The following is a 23,850-nucleotide window of genomic DNA, read 5'->3' on the forward strand; positions in this document are numbered from 1 at the left end:
CGCTGACTAACTGGCAAGTGTCTTCACTGACATTTTCAACCTGTCCCTGACTGAGTCTGTAATACCAACATGTTTCAAGCAGACCACCATAGTCCCTGTGCCCAAGAACACTAAGGTAACCTGCCTAAATTACTACCGACCCGTAGCACTCACGTCTTTAGCCATGAAGTGCTTTGAAAGGTCATGGCTCACATCAACACCATTATCCCAGAAAACCTAGATCTACTCCAATTTGCATACCGCCCCAACAGATCCACATATGATGCAATCTCTATTGGAACTTGAAACTCTCGACCAGCTCCACTACAGCCCCGTAGATGTTAATGGGGGCCTGTTCGGCCCTCTTCTTTTTCCTGTAGTCCACGATCAGCTCCTTTGTCTTGCTCACATTGACGGAGAGGTTGTTGTGCTGGCACCACACTGCCAGGTCTCTGACCTCCTCCCTATAGGTTGTCTCATCGTTGTCGGTGATCAGGCTTACCACTGTTGTGTCATCAGTAAACTTAATGATGGTGTTGGAGTCGTGTTTGGCCACACAGTCGTAGGTGAACAGGGAGTACAGGAGGGGACTAAGCATGCACCCCTGAGGGGCCCCAGTGTTGAGGATCAGCATGGCAAACATGTTGTTGACTACACCTGGGGGGCGGCCCGTCAGGAAGTCCAGGATCCAGTTGCAGAGGGAGGTGTTTAGTCCCAGGGTCCTTAGCTTAGTGATGAGCTTTGTGGGCACTATGGTGTTGAATGCAGAGCTGCGAATTGGAGTGGGTCTAGGGTATCCGGGATGATGCTGTTGATGTGAGCCATGACCAGCATTTCAAAGCACTTTATGGCTACCGACGTGAGTGCTACGGCGCGGTAATCATTTAGGCAGGTTACCTTCGCCTCCTTGGGCACAGGGACTATGGTGGTCTGGTTGAAACAGACTCGGTCAGGGAGAGGTTGAAAATGTCAGTGAAGACACGTTATTACACAGTCGTCGGGAACAGCTGGTGCTCTCTGCATGCTTCAGTGTTGCTTGCCTGGAAGCGAGCATAAAAGGTATTTAGCTCATCTGGTAGGCTCGCATCACTGGGCAGCTCGTGGCTGGGTTTCCCTTTGTAGTCCGTAATAGTTTTCAAGCCCTGCCACATCCGATGAGCATCAGAGCCGGTGTAGTAGGATTCAATCTTAATCCTGTATTGACGCTTTGCGTTTTTGATTGTTCGTCTGAGGGCGTAGCGGGATTTATTTTAAGCGTCCGGATTAGTGTCCCGCTCCTTGAAAACGGCAACTCTAGCCTTTAGCTTGATGCGGATATTGCCTGTAATCCATGGCTTCTGGTTGGGATATGTACGTACGGTCACTGTGGGGACGACGTCGTCGATGCACTTATTGATGAAGCCGATGACGGAGGTGGTATACTCCTCAATGCCATTGTATGAATCCCGGAACATATTCCAGTCTGCGCTAGCAAAACAGGCCTGTAGCGTAGCATCCGTGTCATCTGACCACTTCCGTATTGAGCGAGTCACTGGTACTTCCTGCTTTAGTTTTGCTTGTAAGCAGGAATCAGGAGGATAGAATTATGGTCAGATTTGCCAAATGGAGGGCGAGGGAGAGCTTTGTATGCATCTCTGTGTGTGGAGTAAAGGTGGTCTAGAGTTTTTTTTCCCCTCTGGTTGCACATGTGACATGCTGGTAGAAATGAGGTAAAACTGATTTAAGTTTGCCTGCATTAAAGTCCCCGGCCACTAGGAGCGCCACTTCTGGATGAGCATTTTCTTGTTTGCTTATGTCCTTATACAGTTAGTTGAGTGTGGTCTTAGTGCCAGCATCGGTTTGTGGTGGTAAATAGACGGCTACGAATAATATAGATGAGAACTCTCTTGGTAGATAGTGTGATCTACAGCTTATCATAAGGTACTTTACCTCAGGCGAGCAATATCTCGAGACTTCTTTAATATTAGACATCACGCACCAGCTGTTATTGACAAATAGACACACACCCCTGCCCCTCATCTTACCAGATGTAGCTTCTCTGTCCTGCCGATGCATGGAAAATCCCGCCAGCTCTATATTATCCGTTTCGTCGTTCAGTCACGACGCAGTGAAACATAAGATATTACCGTTTTATATGTCCCGTTGGTAGGATATTCTTGATCATAGATCATCCATTTTGTTTTCCAATGATTGCACGTTGGCCTATAGAACGGATGGTAGGTAGTGGCGGTTTACTCACTCGCCTACAAATTCTCAGAAGGTAACCTGACCTCCGCCCTCTTTTTCTCCGTCTTTTCTTCACGTAAATGACGGGGATTTGTCCCGTTCCCGAGAAAGCAGTATATCCTTCATATCGGACTCGTTAAAGAAAAAATCTTTGTCCAGTTCAAGGTGAGCAATCGCTGTTCTGATGTCCAGAAGTTATTTTCGGTCATAAGAGATGGTAGCAGCAACATTATGTACACAATAAGTTAAAAAATAAGTTACAAACAACACGAAAAAACTAACAAAATAGCACAGTTGGTTAGGAGCCCGTAAAATGGTAGCCATCCCCTCCGGCGCCATTATGATTAATATCTGGCTGTTATATGTTATCATACCCCCTTTAATATTTAATTAGACCTCCGCTACCCCCGGCCTTCATTCATTGCATTACCGCTATGGCCCTGTGAGGTAATATAATTGTGGTGAAGGCCTAGGGAGTTCACTGATGGAACGTCAAAGGCTACGGGGAGAAGGGGATATATTGCCATGGTTAGCAACAATACAAATACCCTAACAAGCAACCTCATCTGTAAAGTACACTGTAAAGGGGTTACCATGAATTTGACAGTAGCAACACAGCTCGGGGCGGCAGGTAGCCTGGCGGGTAGGAGCATTGGGCCAGTAACCGATGGATGCTGGATTGAATCCCTGAGCTGACAAGGTAATACATCTGTTGTTCTGCTCCTGAGCAAGGCAGTTAACCCACTGTTCCCCGGGCGCCGATGATGTTGATTAAGGCAGCAACCCGCACCTCTCTGATTCAGAGGGGTTGGGTTAAATGCCGAAGACACATTTCAGTTGAGACACATTACTAGTCACAATGTAACAAGTACTTTTGGGTGTCAGGGAAAATGTATGTGAGTAAAAAGTACATATTTTATTTAGGAATGTAGTGGAGTATAAGTTAAAACAATATACAGTTGAAGTCGGAAGTTTACATACACCTTAGCCAAATATATTTAAACTCAGTTTTTCACAATTCCTGACATTTAATCCTAGTAAAAATTCCCTCTCTTAGGTCAGTTAGGATCACCACTTTATTTTAAGAATGTGAAATGTCAGAATAATAGTAGAGAGAATGATTTATTTCAGATTTAATTTATTTCATCACATTCCCAGTGGGTCAGAAGTTTACATACACTCAATTAGTATTTGGTAGCATTGCCTTTAAATTGTTAAACTTGGGTCAAACGTTTCGGGTAGCCTTCCACAAGCTTCCCACAATAAAGTTGGGTGAATTTTGGCCCATTCTTCCTGACAGTGCTGGTGTAACCAAGTCAGGTTTGTAGGCCTCCTTGCTCGCACACGCTTTTTCAGTTCTGCCCACACATTTTCTATAGGATTGAGGTCAGGGCTTTGTGATGGCCACTCCAATACCTTGACTTTGTTGTCCTTAAGCCATTTTGCCACAACTTTGGAAGTATGCTTGGGGTCATTGTCCATTCGGAAGACCATTTGCGACCAAGCTTTAACTTTCTGACTGATGTCTTGAGATGTTGCTTCAATATATCCACATTATTTTCCTTCCTCATGATGCCATCTATTTTGTGAAGTGCACCAGTCCCTCCTGCAGCAAAGCACCCCCATAGCATGATGCTGCCACCCCTGTGCTTCACGGTTGGGATGGTGTTCTTCGGCTTGCAATCATCCCCCTTTTTCCTCCAAACATAACAATGGTCATTATGGCCAAACAGTTCTGTTTTTGTTTCATCAGACCAGAGAACATTTCTCCAAAAGGTACGATCTTTGTCCCTATGTGCAGTTGTTACTGTGGATATAGATACTTTTGTACCTGTTTCCTCCAGCATCTTCACAAGGTCCTTTGCTGTTGTTCTGGGATTGATTTGCACTTTTTGCACCAAAGTACGCTCATCTCTAGGAGACAGAACGCGTCTCCTTCCTGAGCAGTATGACGGCTGCGTAGTCCCATGGTGTTTATACTTGCGTACTATTGTTTGTACAGATGAACGTGGTACCTTCAGGCGTTTGGAAATTGCTCCCAAGGATGAACCAGACTTCTATTGATTTTCCCATGATGTCAAGCAAAGAGGCACTGAGTTTGAAGGTAGGCCTTGAAATACATCCACAGGTACACCTCCAATTGACTCAAATTATGTCAATTAGCCTATCAGAAGCTTCTAAAGCCATCATTTTCTGGAATTTTCAAAGCTGTATAAAGGCACTGTCAACTTAGTGTACGTAAACTTCTGACCCACTGGAATTGTGATGCAGTGAATTATAAGTGAAATAATCTGTCTGTAAACAATTGTTGGAAAAATGACTTGTGTCATGCATAAAGTAGATAGCCAAAACTATAGTTTGTTAACAAGACATTTGTGGAGTGGTTGAAAAACGAGTTTTAATGACTCCAACCTAAGTGTATGTAAACTTCTGACTTCAACTGTATATCAATATTAAAGTAAGTAGAGTGTGGGGGTGGTGAGAGGGAGAGGAGCATAAACTGTATGGCAGGTGCTAAAAGCCACAGGAATGTTGATGAAACCTAATAACCCATGCAATAAATTGCCCCATGAGACAGATATTAAGAGAAATGTTGTCATTATGGTATGTTTTCTGGTGAGCTATCCAGGTCTAAATACAGGTCCCATAGATTCTGTGGAAATATGAATGAATGATAAGTCTTCCAAGATACTGTCACGATCGTCTGAAGAAGCGGACCAATACGCAGCGCGTGGAGTGAACATGATGACTTTATTTAATAAAGCAACCACGAAAAACAACAAATGACGATAGTGAAGTCCTCTGTAACACTGACAGAAACATGGAACAAAAACCCACAAAACCAAGGAGAAACCACACAGTATAAATATGGCTCCCAATCAGAGATAACGAGCCGACAGCTGACACTCGTTACCTCCGATTGGGAGTCATATGACTAAACAAGCACAATCACCAAACATAGAAATCAACAACCTAGACACCCCAACATAGAAATACACCCAAACAAATGAAAATGAACAACCCTGGCTCAAATATCAAAGTCCATGGAGCCAGAGTGTCACAGTACCCCCCCCTAAAGGTGCGAACTCCGGGCGCACCAACATAAGGACTAGGGGAGGGTCTGGGTGGGGGTCTGTCCACGGTGGCGGCTCTGGCCCCGGTCGTGATCCCCACCCCACCACAGTCACAACCTGCTTCAGTAGCCTCCTCCCAATGACCACCCTCCAACTAACCCCACCTGGACTAAGGGGCAACACCGGACTAAGGGGCAGCACCGGACTAAGGGGCAGCACCGGGATAAGGGGCAGCACCGGGATAAGGGGCAGCACCGGGATAAGGGGCAGCACCGGGATAAGGGGCAGCACCGGACTAAGGGGCAGCACCGGGCTAAGGGACAGTACCTGACTAAGGGGCAGCACCGGACTGAGGGGCAGCTCCGGACTGAATGGCGGATCCTGGCTGGCTGGCTCTGGCGGATCCTGGCTGGACGGCTCATGGCTGGCTGACGGATCTGGCTGCTCATGGCTGGCTGACGGATCTGGCTGCTCATGGCTGGCTGACGGATCTGGCTGTTCATGGCTGGCTGACGGATCTGGCTGCTCATGGCTGGCGGAAGGCTCTGGCTGATCCTGTCTGGCGGACGGCTCTGGCTGATCCTGTCTGGCGGAAGGCTCTGGCTGATCCTGTCTGGCGGAAGGCTCTGGCTGATCCTGTCTGGCGGAAGGCTCTGGCTGATCCTGTCTGGCGGAAGGCTCTGGCTGATCCTGTCTGGCGGAAGGCTCTGGCTGCTCCTGTCTGGCGGAGAGCTCTAGCGGCTCCGGTCTGGCGGACGGCTCTGAAGGCTCATGGCAGACGGGCGGCTTTGCAGGCTCAGTACAGACGGGCAGTTCCTGCGGCGCTTGGCAGACGGACAGTTCAGACGGCGTTGGGCAGACGGGCAGTTCAGACGGCGTTGGGCAGACGGACAGTTCAGGCCCCGTTGGGCAGACGGGCAGTTCAGACGGCGTTGGGCAGACGGACAGTTCAGGCCCTGTTGGGCAGACGGCAGACTCTGGCTGTCTGATGCGCATCGTAGGCCTGGTGCGTGGTGCCGGAACAGGAGGTACCGGGCTGAGGACACGCATCTCAGGGCTAGTGCGGGGAGAAGCAACAGGGCATGCTGGACCCTGGGGACGCACCGTAGGCCTGATGCGTGGTGCCGGAACTGGAGGTACCGGGCTGAGGACACGCATCTCAGGGCTAGTGCGGGGAGAAGCAACAGGGCATGCTGGACCCTGGGGACGCACCGTAGGCCTGATGCGTGGTGCCGGAACTGGAGGTACCGGGCTGAGGACACGCATCTCAGGGCTAGTGCGGGGAGAAGCAACAGGGCATGCTGGACCCTGGGGACGCACCGTAGGCCTGATGCGTGGTGCCGGAACTGGAGGTACCGGGCTGAGGACACGCATCTCAGGGCTAGTGCGGGGAGAAGCAACAGGGCATGCTGGACCCTGGGGACGCACCGTAGGCCTGATGCGTGGTGCCGGAACTGGAGGTACCGGGCTGAGGACACGCATCTCAGGGCTAGTGCGGGAAGCAGGAACAGGACGCACAGGACTCGGGGAACACACAGGAGGCTTAGTGCGTGGTGTAGGCACTGGTGGTACTGGACTGGAGACAGGAGGTGGTGCCGGAAATACCGGACCGTGCAGGCGTACTGGCTCCCTTGAGCACTGAGCCTGACCAACCTTACCTGGTTGTATGCTCCCCGTCGCCTGACCAGTACAGGGAGGTGGAATAACCCGCACCGGGCTATGTAGGCGAACCGGGGACACCATGCGTAAGGCTGGTGCCATGTAAGCCGGCCCGAGGAGACGCACTGGTGACCGGATGCGTGGGACCGGCCTCATGACATCTGGCTCAATGCTCAGTCTAGCCCGGCCGATACGTGGAGCCGGAATGTACCGAACCGGGCTATGCCTGCGTACAGGAGACACCATGCGCTCTACTGCGTAACACGGTGTCTGCCCGTACTCTCGCTCTCCACGGTCCGTCCAGGGAGTAGGCGCAGGTCTCCTACCTGACTTCGCCACACTCCCTTCTAGCCCCCCCCCAAGAAATTTTTGGGTAGTACTCTCGGGCTTCCAGCCTTGCCTCCGTGCTGCCTCCTCATATCGCCGCCTCTCGGCTTTAGCTGCCTCCCGCTCTTCACGAGGACGGCGATATTCTCCCGGTTGATCCCAAGGCCCCTCACCATCCAGAATCTCCTCCCATGTCCATGAATCCTTTATGGGAGTCCATAAATCCTGTGTAGGTAGGTCCTGTTGCCGCTTGACACGCTGCTTGGTCTTTTTGTGGTGGGTTTTTCTGTCACGATCGTCTGAAGAAGCGGACCAATACGCAGCGCGTGGAGTGAACATGATGACTTTATTTAATAAAGCAACCACGAAAAACAACAAATGACGATAGTGAAGTCCTCTGTAACACTGACAGAAACATGGAACAAAAACCCACAAAACCAAGGAGAAACCACACAGTATAAATATGGCTCCCAATCAGAGATAACGAGCCGACAGCTGACACTCGTTACCTCCGATTGGGAGTCATATGACTAAACAAGCACAATCACCAAACATAGAAATCAACAACCTAGACACCCCAACATAGAAATACACCCAAACAAATGAAAATGAACAACCCTGGCTCAAATATCAAAGTCCATGGAGCCAGAGTGTCACAGATACAGTACCTTTCTCACCTCTCTTTACAAAAAAAAAGCTACACCATCAATTAATATTAATGGGCCTCATTCACCAATAGGATTGATGAATCCCACATCTTCGTAATTGAAAGCGTGTGCCAGTTGTTCCTAATTAGTATAAGAAAACGCCCCGCAAATTCCTATATAAGGACATGACACTTCAGGGCCGTGTGCAAGAAAAGTTGGAGAATGTCCAAAAGACGCACAGACGGTGGTGGTCCACCGATCACCAAACGAAAAAGGAACTTCAGTAATTCTGAAATACAAATTCTACTGCAACAGGTAAATGCCAAACGAGGCATAATATTTAGTAGTGTTTCCAGTGGTTTTAAAGCCACCAACAAAACGGAGGCATGGAAGGAGATCACGGATTCCGTGAACTCTGTTTCTGGACAACGTCGCTCAATTGAAGACATAAAAAATAAATGGTTTGACTTAAAATCAGAGACCAAAAAATCCATTGCCAAACATAAGAGACATATGCTGACCACTGGAGGGGGGCATGCAGGCCCTGAGTTATCTGAGATTGACCAGCGCATCGGGGCCATTATTGGTGAGACGGCACTCAGGTGTGCCATCAGCGGAGCAACTGGACACTGACCAGGGCCCTATCTCAACAGCTTCATATCCTCCAAGGCCATCTCCCACCAGTGACGGTAAGCAAGTCTTTCTAAATGTATACAATTTCATGCCATAATTTAACTGAAAGCAATGGTGAAACCATTGGAAAGGAATTTTACACCAGTTTGTCAAACCAAATGTGGGCCTATGTGACTGTGAATGAGTCCTCACCTGAATTCCTAGTTTATTCAGTTTGAAATCCTATTGCTTTTGCAGTAGGCTTATATTGAACAAACTGAAACATAAACATAAAAATAAAAATCTGTGCACTGTCAGTATCGTTTTTGTTATTTACAGCTCTCCAATCCAGGCAACCCCTCTGAAGAGGAACCTGACACCATTCGGCCTTCCTGCAGTAGGCCTGCCTCTGTACGTGCCCCCAGGTCTCGTCCAACTGCGAGTGTCATCTCCAATGCAGTCTCTGAAATCGCTTCTACTCTGGCCACAATTTCAGAAACACTCAAAGACATAAACACACATTTAAAAATATATAGAACGCGCACTGAAACCTGTGTCGTTTCATGTGTTTAATTCGTATATTTAAAGGACAAAACAAATCAAAAACGAGAAATTATTTGTTGTCTGACTTCAACGCCAAGTCTTGTCTGGTCCCAGCAATGGGTCAGGACTGTCACACCCTGGTTCTGGGACTCGTTATGTTGAGCCAGGGTGTGTGCATTCTATGTGTTTATTTCAATGTTGGTAGTTCTGTTGTGTCTATTTCTAGGTTGTTGTATGTTTGTATTGAGTGACTCCCAATCGGAGGTAACGAGTGTCAGCTGTCGGCTCGTTATCTCTGATTGGGAGCCATATTTATACTGTGTGTTTTCACCTTGGGGTTGTGGGTTTTTGTTCCGTGACGGTATGTTTAACCGTGGACTTCATGAATCGTGTTTTGTTTTGGTTTTCGTGCTTTAATTAAATAAAGTCATGTTTATTTCACACGCTGCGCCTTGGTCTACTACTCCTTACCCAGACGATCGTGACAGAAAAACCCACCATCAAAGGACCAAGCAGCGTGTCCAGGAGTCAGCAGCCTGGATGTGGGAGCAGCGTCGGAGGGACGAGAGGCACCCCCAAGAAATTTTTAGGGGGGGCACAGGGCATGGACGACGGGGCTGACGGAGGCAGAGAAGGGGCGAATTCAAAAGGCCACCAGGTTACGGGGGCTACTGGTCAAAGTAGGGAGAGGAGATGTAGAGGCACGGCGAGTGGTACTGGGGTGTATTACCAGTCCGGTCCGGCCCGTTCCAGTTCCCGGGGTAGAGCCAGTGGTGTGTGTCCCCAGTACGGTCCGGCCTGTTACGACCCCTCGCACCAAATGGACGGTGCGCGTCGCCAGCCCAGCCCGGCCTGTCCCTGCTCTACGCACTAAGCCTACGGGGTGCGTCGCCAGCCCTGTCCGGCCCAGTCCTGCTCCCCGCACCAAGTCTACGGTGTGCGTCGACAGCCCTGCCAGACCTGTTCCTGCCACCCGCACCAAGTCTACGGTGCGCGTCGCCAGCCCGGTCCGGCCTGTTCCTGCCACCCGCACCAAGTCTACGGTGTGCGTCGCCAGCCCGACCCGGCCTGTTCCTGCTCCACGCACAAGACCTACGGTGTGCGTCGTCAGCCCAGCCCGGCCTGTTCCTCCTCTACGCACAAAGCCTACGGGGTGCGTCGCCAGCCCAGCCCGGCCTGTTCCTGCCACCCGCACCAAACCTACGGTGCGCGTCGCCAGCCCGGTCCGGCCTGTTCCTGCCACCCGCACCAAGTCTACGGTGCGCGTCGCCAGCCCGACCCGGCCTGTTCCGGCCACTCGCACCAAACCTACGGTGTGCGTCGCCAGCCCGGTCCGGCCTGTTCCTGCCACTCGCACTAAGCCAGGGGTGCGAGAAGTCAGCCTGGTAAGGCCCGTTCCTCCTCCACGCACAAAGCCAGGGGTGCGAGAAGTCAGCCTGGTAAGGCCCGTTCCTCCTCCACGCACCAGGCCTACGGGGTGCGTCGTCAGCCCTGTCCGGCTCGTTCCTGCTCTCCGCACCAGGTCTGTGGTGCGCGTCGCCAGCCCATTCCGGTCCATTCCTGTTCCACGCACCAAGCCAGGGGCGCGTGTCGTCAGTCCGGCTCCGGCCAGCGGGGCTAGACAGGACCAGGGGTACTGTGGGGGGTGTATCGGAGGGTGGTGGTCTAGGCCGGAGCCAGAACCGCCACCGAGGAGGTATGCCCGCCCAGCCCTCCCCTGTTTGGGGTTTTTGAGGCGCGGTCGCAGTCCGCGCCTTTAGGGGGGGGTACTGTCACACCCTGGTTCTGGGACTCGTTATGTTGAGCCAGGGTGTGTGCATTCTATGTGTTTATTTCAATGTTGGTAGTTCTGTTGTGTCTATTTCTAGGTTGTTGTATGTTTGTATTGAGTGACTCCCAATCGGAGGTAACGAGTGTCAGCTGTCGGCTCGTTATCTCTGATTGGGAGCTATATTTATACTGTGTGTTTTCACCTTGGGGTTGTGGGTTTTTGTTCCGTGACGGTATGTTTAACCGTGGACTTCATGAATCGTGTTTTGTTTTGGTTTTCGTGCTTTAATTAAATAAAGTCATGTTTATTTCACACGCTGCGCCTTGGTCTACTACTCCTTACCCAGACGATCGTGACAAGGACGCACATCCTGGTGTGGTGGCGGAAGTGGAAGTGGAACACCACGCTTCATAGCGACGTTGTGTAACACACAACAAGCCATGATTATTCTGCAAACCTAAAAACGGTTTAAAGCTTATCAAAAGCTAGAAAAACTAAATAAAATGAATTGTTGGAATTAGATTATTCTACAACATGTTCTCCATTTTTCAAACCTGAATAAAACAAGTAGTCCTACTCACTTTCTCTGGCTTGTAAAGCAGCGTATCACCTGCTGTGTCCAAGCACATCCAGCGTCCCTTCAGAATACCAATGGTTCGCTCAATGGTGGAGCGGGTGCGTGCGTCCCTCTGGTTATAAGAGGCCTCTCGGTGCGTCTGAGGGTTTGTTAGTGGCGTCATTAGCCAGGGCGCAAGGGCATACCCCAGATCTCCTAATGAAATAAGTCATTAATGAAGAAACCCACTTTTTGAAAACAACTATTGGAATTTGAAATTACTGGACGATGCTTACCAATGAGCCATGCGTCTCCAGCATCTCCTTGTTCCAGGCGCATCCCCACAGAACTGTTCTGCAAAATATAAGCGTCATGTGCACCTCCTGGGAAGCGGGAGACCACGTTCAAGAGATGGTTGTCGGAGTCGCAGATGACTTGTACATTGAGTGATATTGCTTGCGGTTGAGGTATGGGAATGGGTCTGGTGAGGGTGCCTTAATGCGCACGTGAGTGCAGTCTATTGCCCCGATTACGTTGTGCAGACCCGCAATATAGTAGAGCTCCATTAAAACGTGTCTTGGAAGCCTTAACCGTCCGATCAAGTACTCGTCAGTCTCTGCAAATAAATCAACGTGATCCTCAAAGATGCGTTCCCTTCTCAGAGCACGCTCGGCAATGTCGTCAAGCAGCAATAGATGTGCCATTTTGATAGCATGCCTGATGTGCAGAAACAGGCCCATTTTGGCCCTATAAATAGCGCGATCAATCACCACACAATGCAGGATTTAATCATCTTAATTGCTGATGTAAATTGCAGTGTTAGTGTTTCTTTGCATACTATGATATTTTTTTCAACAAATGATCAGAAATATATTACAGTAAAATACTATCATTGTAAAATTTAATGAAATACAGTAACCAATTATTTGGAGCGAACTGTCATAACTCAAATGTGCGTAAGAATGCTCTTGAGTGTGCGTGGATTTTGTTCTTATCTAAGAACAAATCCAAGATGAGAAAACATTAGTGAATGTCAGAATCTTCCGTAAAAAGTGCGTAAGTGGGGTTTAAGAACACATTACTTCATAAGAACGGTTGGTAAATGAGACCCATTGTTGTTGCTGTCATAAGTGTCCCTAAGCAGTTATTTTGGTTAGAAATGGTTGTTGAAACCAAGCCATTAATTTTTTTGAAAACTGTGCGGGCCTGAAAAGAATAGGCAATGTTTTACCGCATTATTTTCATTTTAGCAACCAGCCTTTCATTTTAGCATTTTTGCCATTAGGGTAGGCTATCATGCAGGCTGTCGCCTCGATGCCCATTAACTGTGCCATTTAGCCTACTGTCAATTAGAACATTAGAGAGCAGCTTAAGCGATAAAGCACACCCACCCGTGTCTTGCTTACTACCAGTGCGTCCTCGCCAAGGGAAGTAGACTGCACTTGCCCCCTCCGTCACCACCCCGTTGCATTGCGCGTACCTCGCACAGGGAGAGGACCGGATATCTATCTTTCAGAACATCTTTCCATACCTTCGCCAGAGGCTGAGACGTCAGTGTCCACAGGCGTCTGCACTACAGGAAAGGAATCCGGTCCAGTGACTCCACTGACTATAACGAAGTTTTATCTACTAGGCTAATATCGCACCTGAATATGATGGAGTTCCCTACCCTGTCCGCAGCTGATTTTGCCGACCTGTATTCTGTGATCCCTTTCAATGCCACATTGTTTGAGGATTCAACAGGGCTGCCATCAAGAGGCAATGACACCGAGAAGGGTTCTTCGAAGGACACCAAAAGTATTATAATTGCAGTATCTATAACGGCTCTTTACTCTATTATATGCGTTGTTGGACTGCTTGGAAACATCCTCGTTATGTATGGAGTAGTGAGGTAAGAAAGCCTATCTACTGTAGCTCTTTTGGGGACCCAAATGGAAATAATGGATACAAGCAGTCTTAAAATGTCAATTTTTTACTGTAAAGTGATTGCATTTTTTTGTTGAATATCACCACAAGTAAACTGATATAGTTTTATTATATGATTAGAGGCATTTGCATCCTCCATCTAACTCACATGATTTGGGATAGCTATATAGGGCCACAGGTTCATAGTGAGAGATGGAGACAACCAACCCACCACACTCATGCCCTACCATCCACCAAGCTCTAGCATCAAGCAGTTAAATTGCATTAGTGGAAAAAGTACTCAATTGTCATATTTGAATAAAAGCAAAGATACCTTAATATAAAATGACTTAATTAAAAGTGAAAGTCGGCCAGTGAATACTACTTGAGTAAAAGCCTAAAAGTATCAGTTTTTAAATTTACTTAAGTACAGTGGTGGAAAGATTACTCAATTGCCACACTTGAGTAAAAGTAAAAAGTAAAAGTAAATGCGATACATCAAATTCCTTATATTAAGCAAACCAGATGGCACAATTTACTTGTTATTAAAATGTATGGACAGCCAGGGGCACACTCCAACACTCAGACATAATTTACAAGCACAGTATTTGAGTTTAGTGAGTTCGCCAGATCAGAGGCAGTTGGGATGACAATGCGTTATATGAATAGTTGTGTGAATTGGACCATATTTCTGTCCTACCTGAGCATTCGAGTACTTTTGGCTGTCAGGGAAAATGTATGGGAAAATGTATGGGAATAAAATAAAATAAATGTATGGGAGTGAAAGTAAAAGTTGTCAAAAATATAAATAGTAAGGTACAGATACTCCCCAAAACTACTTAAGTAGTACTTTAAAGTAGTTTTACTTAATTACTTTACAACACTGTTAAATTGTAAAGTGCTAGCTGGCTGTAAGTGACACAAAGACATGTAGGAACGATTTAAATGAAAACCATTTACATAAAACATTTATATAACAAATTCACAAGCAAAAATGGTCAATGTCTTGTCAATCTCATCATAAATGTTTAATACATTATGTTTAATACATTATAATGTAGCCAACTGAACTTATGTTGCTTTTATGTGACGCTTATTACATGTTTGGCTGTGTTATGTACTTTAAGTGTGTGTGAAGATATTGTGAATTGTTGCAGAATATTATGTCAAGTTGCAAAATGTGAACTGTGATTTTTTGGCCTTAAAGATACAGTAGCCTATGAAGCTGGTACTGTACTCTCTATAGAACTCAGCTTTGATTTGAAGTATTGACTTCTCTTCTGGCTGCACCAGGGCCTTGAATAAACAGTACCAAAGTTCTAATCACCAAATTCAAGACTGTAGAGTAAACTTGGCTGAGATAAGATGGAGTTTCTGGTTTGGCCAGAGGAGGCAATTAATCAGTGTATCAGTATGATGACATGGGCTGAGTCTGAAAACATAATTCCGAACATTTTAATCCTTGCTTCCTCCATCCTTGTATCCTCAAATCCACGTTAAGAGGAATTGAGGAAACAAGGATGCAGGAACGAGGAAGCAAGGATTTGATGGCTAGTAACGTTTTCAGACACAGCCCATATCTTCATCCCCCTACCACCAATGGTGTGTATTCATGGATGCCAAGGGAAGCCAGCATTCCCCCAAAAAATATTATAAAAAAATATTGATCTTTCGTCTCTCTGTGTTTCATAAATGCTGAATGTATCTCACCGGAGAAAGCATCCATATAACGAAACAGCACCCCTCTGTCTCAGTATGTGTAGCTTATCTATCTCATGCTGTCTGGTCAGAAAGCATATGGCATTGTTGCCGCCCGTAGCATTGAATGCAAGGGCAGAATTTAGCCTCCCTTGATAAAAAACTAATAAAATAATAGCCAATCAGCATTGAGCTAAACTGAGTAAGCTCAGCTGTGAATGGTCCTGGTGCACCAAAAAAAGTGTCAAGGGAAGCCAGTTTGGATTTGGCTTCAGACCAATCACATCACAAGCCAAACATAATTATTGACAGAAAAAAACTTGAATTGTTGCATCTTGTTGTGTTGTTGTACTCTGGTGGCTAGCTAGCTAGCTAAAATCGTCCCTTTCCTAAATTAGCCATGGATGGAGATAGGGATTTGGACATGTGGTTTTCCTTCAATCTCTGTAGTGGCCAACATGTTTTTTCTACTTGCACGCACACACACATATCACACGCACACACACACACACACACACACACACACACACACACACACACACACACACACACACACACACACACACACACACACACACACACACACACACACACACACACAGAAATCAGTGCCACTGACAGCCACATCATATTTAGCTTACGTTGATTGGACTAAATAATGTTTTGTATCTTTTAGTTGTCACTTTATTAAAACTAAGCATAGGTGATTAGATGATGTTGAAATGTTGAAGTTGAAATGGTGCAGTGGAGGCAGCGCCTGTTTTCTTTGCGACTTGCGGTAACTCTCCGTGGTTCTAAATCAATAGTTGTTTAGTAGTCTGAAAATGATGGAAACGTTACCGATTTTTTTCTTGAGTGGATGGTCAGGGCTAGAACATAATCACAAATCATTTGTAGACTGCAATTTGACCACAATAATATGTGACTAAAACATGATCATTTCAAACCTTGCTTACATTTGTGTACGATCAAGTGTCTCTCTATTATGCGTGGGAATACTTGGGAACAGATTTTTAAAATTAAAATCACTTGGAGCTGATTTCCTGGTGTTTTTACAGTCTTTTATGTCCAACAATGAAAATTCAAAAGTCATTTTGCTCAGAAAGCTTGGGGGGGGGGCAAATAAAACAACCGCCAGTTGGAGAACCCTGCTGTAGGTCATGTAACTGTTTATTACATGCAATATGTTTTGTGGACTTCACCGGACAGATATTCCTCTCCAGTTTTGTAATGAAACAAATGTGTGGTTGCATTGTGTCTTCTTATTGTCTCGACCTTAGGCCTATATATCACGGTGTCAAGGCATGTGAACTAACAGGTTATAGAGCAAACAACGCAATTATCACAATACCTAGGTTGTAATATGGCTTTTTTTTCCTGGATTGGCTTCCCCGGTGATTTAACCATGCACCGCTAGCCTACCACCTTTCCCACCAAAACTACTTGAATAAAACAGGTTCAAGTCCTCAGTAGTTTGCCTTGACAGAGATAGTATGATAAAATATCCTGATATTATGAAATTATGATGTCATTTCCTGTGGAAAGTCAAAGTGGAGTAACTAAGAAGATGTTAAGTTGGGTGCGTTGGTGTGACGGATATCACACCGTGTTGATTAGATAATTGGGAAGCACTTCCCCCTCATCACAAATCTGACTCATCAAACTCATTTCAAAGGAACTCTGACTGACAACTATCATTTTCAAATGTTAATCTGTCATTTAATCCATGCTAAACTCAGAAAAGTGTCAATACTGCATTTTAATGGTGACTCACTCAATGTCACTCACTTTGATCCACTTTCTTTCATTAACATTACAGTCAGGGGAGTATAATGGGTGGGATCTGCCCGCCTGGGGAACCAGATGCATGTACTCTAAGCAATGTCTCTCTCTGAAGGTTGGACTCGATATGATAACCAATAAGCTGATGCTTTCAGGTGAAGCCAGACAGAACACAAGACATTAAACAAAGACCAAAAATCTCCATACAGCTAAACTGGCAAGGCCTCAAGCACAGCATACAGTATTAAAGCTCCATATTGAAACTCCATAATAATACATTCTCAGTGCAAATACAACACAGTCATCAACAGTAGATTGAAAAGGCTAAATCAAGGTCTCACGCTAAGTGTATCTGTAATGAATGCATTAGCACAGTAAGAGAGGATTGGCAGTTTTTATTGTTCTTTGAACCAGACTCACGACCACACAAGAGAGTGCTCTATTATCCAATATCTGGGTCAATTACTCCTCAGTGCAATACAGACACCTTGCCTTCTGAAAACCCTGGATCTGCAGTATTTGCCAAGCTAATAAACAACATTGCCCTCTCTCTGTCCAGATACACCAAAATGAAGACAGCCACTAACATCTACATCTTCAACTTGGCCCTGGCCGATGCTTTGGCTACCAGCACTCTGCCCTTCCAGAGTGCCAAGTACCTGATGAACACCTGGCCCTTCGGCGAGTTTCTGTGTAAAGTGATCCTCGCCATCGACTACTACAACATGTTCACCAGTATCTTCACCCTGACCATGATGAGCGTGGACCGCTACATCGCTGTGTGCCACCCGGTCAGGGCCCTGGACTTTAGAACACCCGCCAAGGCCAAGATGATCAACGTGTGCATCTGGATCCTCTCCTCTGCCTTCGGAGTGCCCATCATGGTCATGGCGGTTACCAAGGCGACAGACAAAGGTGAGCAGTCCATATGAGCTGTACCGTATGTGCTCCAGACACCAACATCCACATATCCATATGCTAACCATTTGATTGTTTATCCCTCAGGCAATACAGGGTGCATGCTGCAGTTCCCTCAGCCAGACTGGTACTGGGACACGGTGACTAAGATCTGCGTGTTCATCTTTGCCTTCGTGGTGCCAGTCCTGGTTATCACCATCTGCTACGGCCTGATGATTCTCCGCCTGAAGAGTGTCCGTCTGCTCTCCGGCTCCAAGGAGAAAGATCGGAATATGCGGCGCATTACCCGCATGGTCCTGGTGGTGGTGGCGGCATTCATAATTTGCTGGACGCCCATCCACATCTTTATCATCCTCAGGACCATGGTGCAGATTGACAGCATGAACCCCTACGTAATCGCCAGCTGGCACCTGTGCATTGCGCTGGGCTACATGAACAGCAGCCTCAACCCCCTGCTTTACGCCTTCCTAGACGAGAACTTCAAGAGGTGCTTCAGGGATTTCTGCCTGCCTTTCCGCTCCAACATGGACCAGAGCAGCTTCTCCAGAGCCCGCAACTCCACGCGGGAGCCCACCACCGTGTGTGCTCCGAGAGAGTTGGTGAGGAAGCCTGTATGACTAGGAATGGAGCAGCGGCCTGGAGACTCCGGCTCACGGACAGTCCAGGACGACTTACAGACTGATGTCACACAGTTCTCCACAGAGTTCTGACAGTAGCTCTGGCTTTAGACCTACAGTACTACTGGCAAAACCCACTGCAATGCTAAGTCTGTCAACATCACCATTTCCCACTAAATCTTGTGCATTATGATTGTTTCAGTGTTGAGAGGCAGAGTCACAGAAACGATCACTTTGGGTTATGATGTTGTTCAGCTCAGGCCTCCTGCATAGGAGTTGGGCCATGGACTGGAGGCAGAATCCTCCAGGGGAAAAGGTCATGCCAGGTGACTATTCTGTAATATGTATTTTCAGACAGAGTAAGTTAAATTGCAAGGTAAACAGTGTAAATAATGAAAATAATGAGAAAATATTGTATTGAATAGTTAAAGATGTTAAGTGAACCAGTTCCGACTGACATTTTGGTGTACAAAGCGCTCTGTGAATGCCATAGGGTCCTGTGCCTTATAATGCCAGAAAGCCCCCTCTGTCTGCTCTCCCCTTTCACTCTCTTAGCAGGGCTGACATGAAGTGTCAGCTTTCACACCCTACATTTGCATAGGGCGTGATGTCACATTTTCTGGCCTATCCAGACAAAAACTCGATTTACTCTTCCTCTAACCTAACATAGCAGGCATAAGTTCCCACATCCGGTTTTCAGTGGAAAAGGAAGCTAGGTTGAAATAGCTTTATCCCTGAAAACCAGATACATCCGGTTGTTGGCAACTCTGCTAAGAGTTATTTTCCTCTGAGTGAGTGAGCCCAGCCTGTGAGACGGCATATGAATGGTAACAATCTAGTGGATCTAGCAATTGTGGTTTCATCTCGCTGTGATATTCACAGCTGGATTTAGAGCTCTCAACATGAAAAAATACGAAATAATTTCATAGAATTGAAACAATAACAGTCAGAGGCAGGTATTTACAAAGTTGGGCCAATGCAGTTTCTTCATTATGATGCATTTACATGACATTTCATCATTCTATGGCAGCCATGTTAGCTCCCCATTAACATTACATGGGGAATATTTAAACAAAGCTATGTAACTGAATGTCTAGAATTAGAACAATATTCAAAATTCTAAAACTTGGCCTAACTCTCAGAATATATGGCTCTAATACCACTTTCTCTTGGTCACAGATGGCCAAAATGACTTTGTGCTTAAAGTTGAAGTTGTAACGAGTCTGCACACATTTGAATGGTGTCTCTGCGTCACTCAGTGGACGTTTAGGAGAAAATTCTCTGTTGGCAGTTATATGAAATAGTGTCAATATTGTACTGTCAGTATGATCATATATATTTTACAGTTATAACAAATGTGAAATCTTACAGTAAGTCCTTTATAACTTGATTGTTACTATATTTAGAAATAATTTCAGTGATTTCAAGCCCTTTTGCTCCACTTTTGTTGAATAGGAAAAATATATATGATTTTTCATATTTTCACAATATTTATACTATGTATTTGCACTTGTGTCCTCAAAAGTGAGTATACACCAGACCTTTTTAAAACTATGCAACATTACCAGTTATTGTTTATGGCCATCTCATGAAAAATAATTACGTGTGGGTATGTCTATTTAGGCGAAAATCAAAATGTTGCCCTATCATCCATGCTAGTCACATTTTTTAGGTAACATTTCGTATGAACTCAGCAATATTGTTCGACGGTCGTGTCATACAATAAATACAAGAGATTTGAGGAAATTGACTTAAAACACAGGACTGCAGCCGGTGTATGAGAGAGCCGAGCTGATTGAGTCTGACAGCATGGATTCACTGTCACACCACTGCACAGCTGACACATGGTGTTTAGCCTCCAGCTGTCACTCTGCCTTTTCACCACTAAAAACCGCACTGTACACAACAAACTTAAGCTTTGGTCAGAAGAACTTTAAGGTGAGTGGAGTGGCACTGACATTCTGTTTTCTTTAAAGGGAGAAGGATTTAATTGCTTCAGACTCGATTTATTGAATTAATGAGCAAGGAGTCTTTTCAGACTTTGGCCAAAAAACAATGGCATTGAAAATGGCAGTGAAATGGCAGTGTTTCTCAGCACTCAAAGCTTCTCTTCTGATCAGTCTTTTCACTCATGAACACATGACCAGAACTCCTGAACCGTGAATTATGATAAACACCTGCTGCAGAAACTTGGGCAAGAACAAACAAACAACAAACAGTAGCAGCTCCTCCTGAAAAAGTGGAAACTCCCCCAGTTTGTGTCATTTCTTCTTTGTCAGGGCTTTCTCTTTTGACTGTGAAGTTTGACGTTTTTGTTTTGAAGGTTCATGTTTTTGTTGTTGTATTTATTAAGTGATACTGTAAAGGATTGTGTGGTAATGTGCTGTCAAGGTAGCTTAAAGCTTCAACTGTAAAATATTACTGTATACAAATCCTCTATCTATACTCTACTTGTGATGGTATTGTTGCATAATGACCAATATGCTACCACCCACTGGGCACAGACATCAGTTCAACCACTGGCGTAGCACACCCCTGGAGGTCGGGCCCCCCAGATAGCATATGAACACTTCATAAACCATTATTTTTATTTATTTTTTATTACAGGAAATTATTTTTAAAACTGCAAAATCTTCTTTGGCAATAATGGATATTAACTGAAAAATGATCGTATGTAGTTTCTTGCTATAGCCCTCTGTGACTTTAAAGAATATTTCTCTCAAAACTTTGCTTCCTACAAGATGTGTCCGGAGATTTGGTTAACTCCGTCAGATTTGTCTAAAATCCTAAATTAATCAGGAATGAGAAGGGTCATACCTATACCATAAGGACCCCTTATTCATGTCCTCATTACATGTAGTGCAACAAGACCACTCATGGTGTGTAAAGTTCTCTACTTTTGATAGATTTAAACAAACAATATTGGAATCACCATGGTCACAATCATAAACTGTCAACTCCATCTGCCTGAAAGATTACAATTTAATATGAATTTTGGTTCAAATATGTTACATTTAATTGGATTTTAGAGTCATAAAGCAACTGAGGAAAAACTAAATTGCTACTGTGTATACCACTTGAATGAAGAAGAAAAATGACATTTTTGTCAACTCCGTAAAACAAACTCCGTCAGATTGCTGAAAGATCTGATTTAATTGGGGATTTTCAAATGAATCATTTTCCATATCTTACAAATGTTTGTATTTAACTTTTACTTTTAGAGGCAAAAATATATGTCAAGGCGTTAGGTAGGACGAAGTCAGGCTCACTATGACAACCAAAACATGAACAAACACGCACAACACACAGTGTGAGCCAGAGGGTTAAATAGGGAAGACATAACTACAGTGGGGAAAAAAAGTATTTAGTCAGCCATCAATTGTGCAAGTTCTCCCACTTAAAAAGATGAGAGAGGCCTGTAATTTTCATCATAGGTACACGTCAACTATGACAGACAAATTGAGACAAATAAATCCAGAAAATCACATTGTAGGATTTTTTATGAATTTATTTGCAAATTATGGTGGAAAATAAGTATTTGGTCACCTACAAACAAGCAAGATTTCTGGCTCTCACAGACCTGCCTTCTTTAAGAGGCTCCTCTGTCCTCCACTCGTTACTGTCACGCCCTGGCTCTGGGACTCTTATATGTTGAGCCAGGGTGTGTAGATTCTATGTGTTTGTGTTTCTATGTTAGGATCTAGTTCATGTGTATCTATGTTGGCCGGGGTGGTTCTCAATCAGAGGCAACGAGAATCAGCTGTTGCTTGTTGTCTCTGATTGGGAACCATACTTAGGCAGCCTGTTTGGCACAGTGTATTGTGGGATCTTGTTCCGTGTATGGTTTGTGTTTTGTTACCAAGGACTTCACGTATCGTTTTGTTGTTTTTGTTCGTGTGGTGAATAATAATAAAGGATGTTCGCATTCCACGCTGCGCATTGGTCCACTCCTTTTGACGACCGTGACAGAAGATCCCACCAATACTGGACCAAGCAGCGTGTTTCGGAGCTAATGCCGGGTAAGGAGATGGAGAAGTTGGCGATGGCCCAGGTGGGCCAATGGTGGTCCTGGGAGGACATGTTCGAGGGCAGAGGACCATGGGCAAAGGTTAAAGCCTTGGCGAGAGAGGAGGTACGGCGCCAACAGTGTCGTCGTCGGACAGGCGAGAGGCTACCCCAAGAAATGTTTAGGGGGGGGGCACATGGCATGGACGACGGGGCTGCTGGAGGCAGATAAGGGGCGAGTTTGTGGACGAGGAGAGAAGGCCACCGGGTTACGGGAGCCATTGGTGATTAGAGGGAGGGAAAGTGTAGAGGCACGGCGAGAGGTACTGAAGTGTGTTGCCAGTCCGGTCCGGCCCGTTCCTGATCCCCGTATAAGGCCAGTGGTGTGTGTTCCCAGTGCGGTCCGGCCTGTTCCTGTCCCTCGCACCAAGCCTGTGATGCGCGTCGCCAGCCCGGTCCGGCCTGTTCCTGCCCCTCGCACCAAGCCTATGGTGCGCGTCGCCAGCCCGACCCGGCCTGTTCCTGTCCCTCGCACCAAGCCTGTGATGCGCGTCGCCAGCCCGGTCCGGCCTGTTCCTGCCCCTCGCACCAAGCCTATGGTGCGCGTCGCCAGCCCGACCCGGCCTGTTCCTGTCCCTCGCACCAAGCCTGTGATGCGCGTCGCCAGCCCGGCCCGGCCTGTTCCTGCCCCTCGCACCAAGCCAAAGGTGCGCGTCGCCAGCCCAGCCCGGCCCGGCCTGTTCCTGCCCCTCGCACCAAGCCAATGGTGCGCGTCGCCAGCCCGGCCCGGCCTGTTCCTGCTCCCCGCACCAAGCCTATGGTGCGCGTCGCCAGCCCGGCCCGGCCTGTTCCTGCTCCCCGCACCAAGCCAATGGTGCGCGTCGCCAGCCCGGCCCGGCCTGTTCCTGCTCCCCGCACCAAGCCTATGGTGCGCGTCGCCAGCCCGGTCCGGCCCGTTCCTGATCCCCGTATAAGGCCAGTGGTGTGTGTTCCCAGTGCGGTCCGGCCTGTTCCTGTCCCTCGCACCAAGCCTGTGATGCGCGTCGCCAGCCCGGTCCGGCCTGTTCCTGCCCCTCGCACCAAGCCTATGGTGCGCGTCGCCAGCCCGACCCGGCCTGTTCCTGCCCCTCGCACCAAGCCTATGGTGCGCGTCGCCAGCCCGACCCGGCCTGTTCCTGTCCCTCGCACCAAGCCTGTGATGCGCGTCGCCAGCCCGGCCTGGCCTGTTCCTGCCCCTCGCACCAAGCCAAAGGTGCGCGTCGCCAGCCCGGCCCGGCCTGTTCCTGCCCCTCGCACCAAGCCAATGGTGCGCGTCGCCAGCCCGGCCCGGCCTGTTCCTGCTCCCCGCACCAAGCCTATGGTGCGCGTCGCCAGCCCGGCCCGGCCTGTTCCTGCTCCCCGCACCAAGCCAATGGTGCGCGTCGCCAGCCCGGCCCGGCCTGTTCCTGCTCCCCGCACCAAGCCTATGGTGCGCGTCGCCAGCCCGGTCCGGCCTGTTCCTGCTCCCCGCACCAAGCCTATGGTGCGCGTC

The 23,850-nt window shown here is 47.1% G+C and overlaps 1 protein-coding gene across 1 annotated transcript; it reads left to right on the forward strand.

The window, feature by feature from the left end:
* Window positions 1-13,049: 13,049 nt before the first annotated feature.
* LOC311115440 (delta-type opioid receptor-like) lies at window positions 13,050-18,314 on the forward strand (the record flags this gene model as incomplete). Its single annotated transcript, XM_084157308.1, has 3 exons — window positions 13,050-13,285; window positions 17,339-17,694; window positions 17,785-18,314. The coding sequence occupies 3 exons, from the start codon at window positions 13,050-13,052 to the stop codon at window positions 18,312-18,314; spliced, it is 1,122 nt and encodes a 373-aa protein (XP_084013434.1).
* Between the last annotated feature and the right edge of the window lie 5,536 nt (window positions 18,315-23,850).

This window comes from Coregonus lavaretus, assembly GCF_964263955.1.
Source record: "Coregonus lavaretus genome assembly, chromosome: 3".
In the NCBI taxonomy this organism is placed as follows: domain Eukaryota; kingdom Metazoa; phylum Chordata; class Actinopteri; order Salmoniformes; family Salmonidae; genus Coregonus; species Coregonus lavaretus.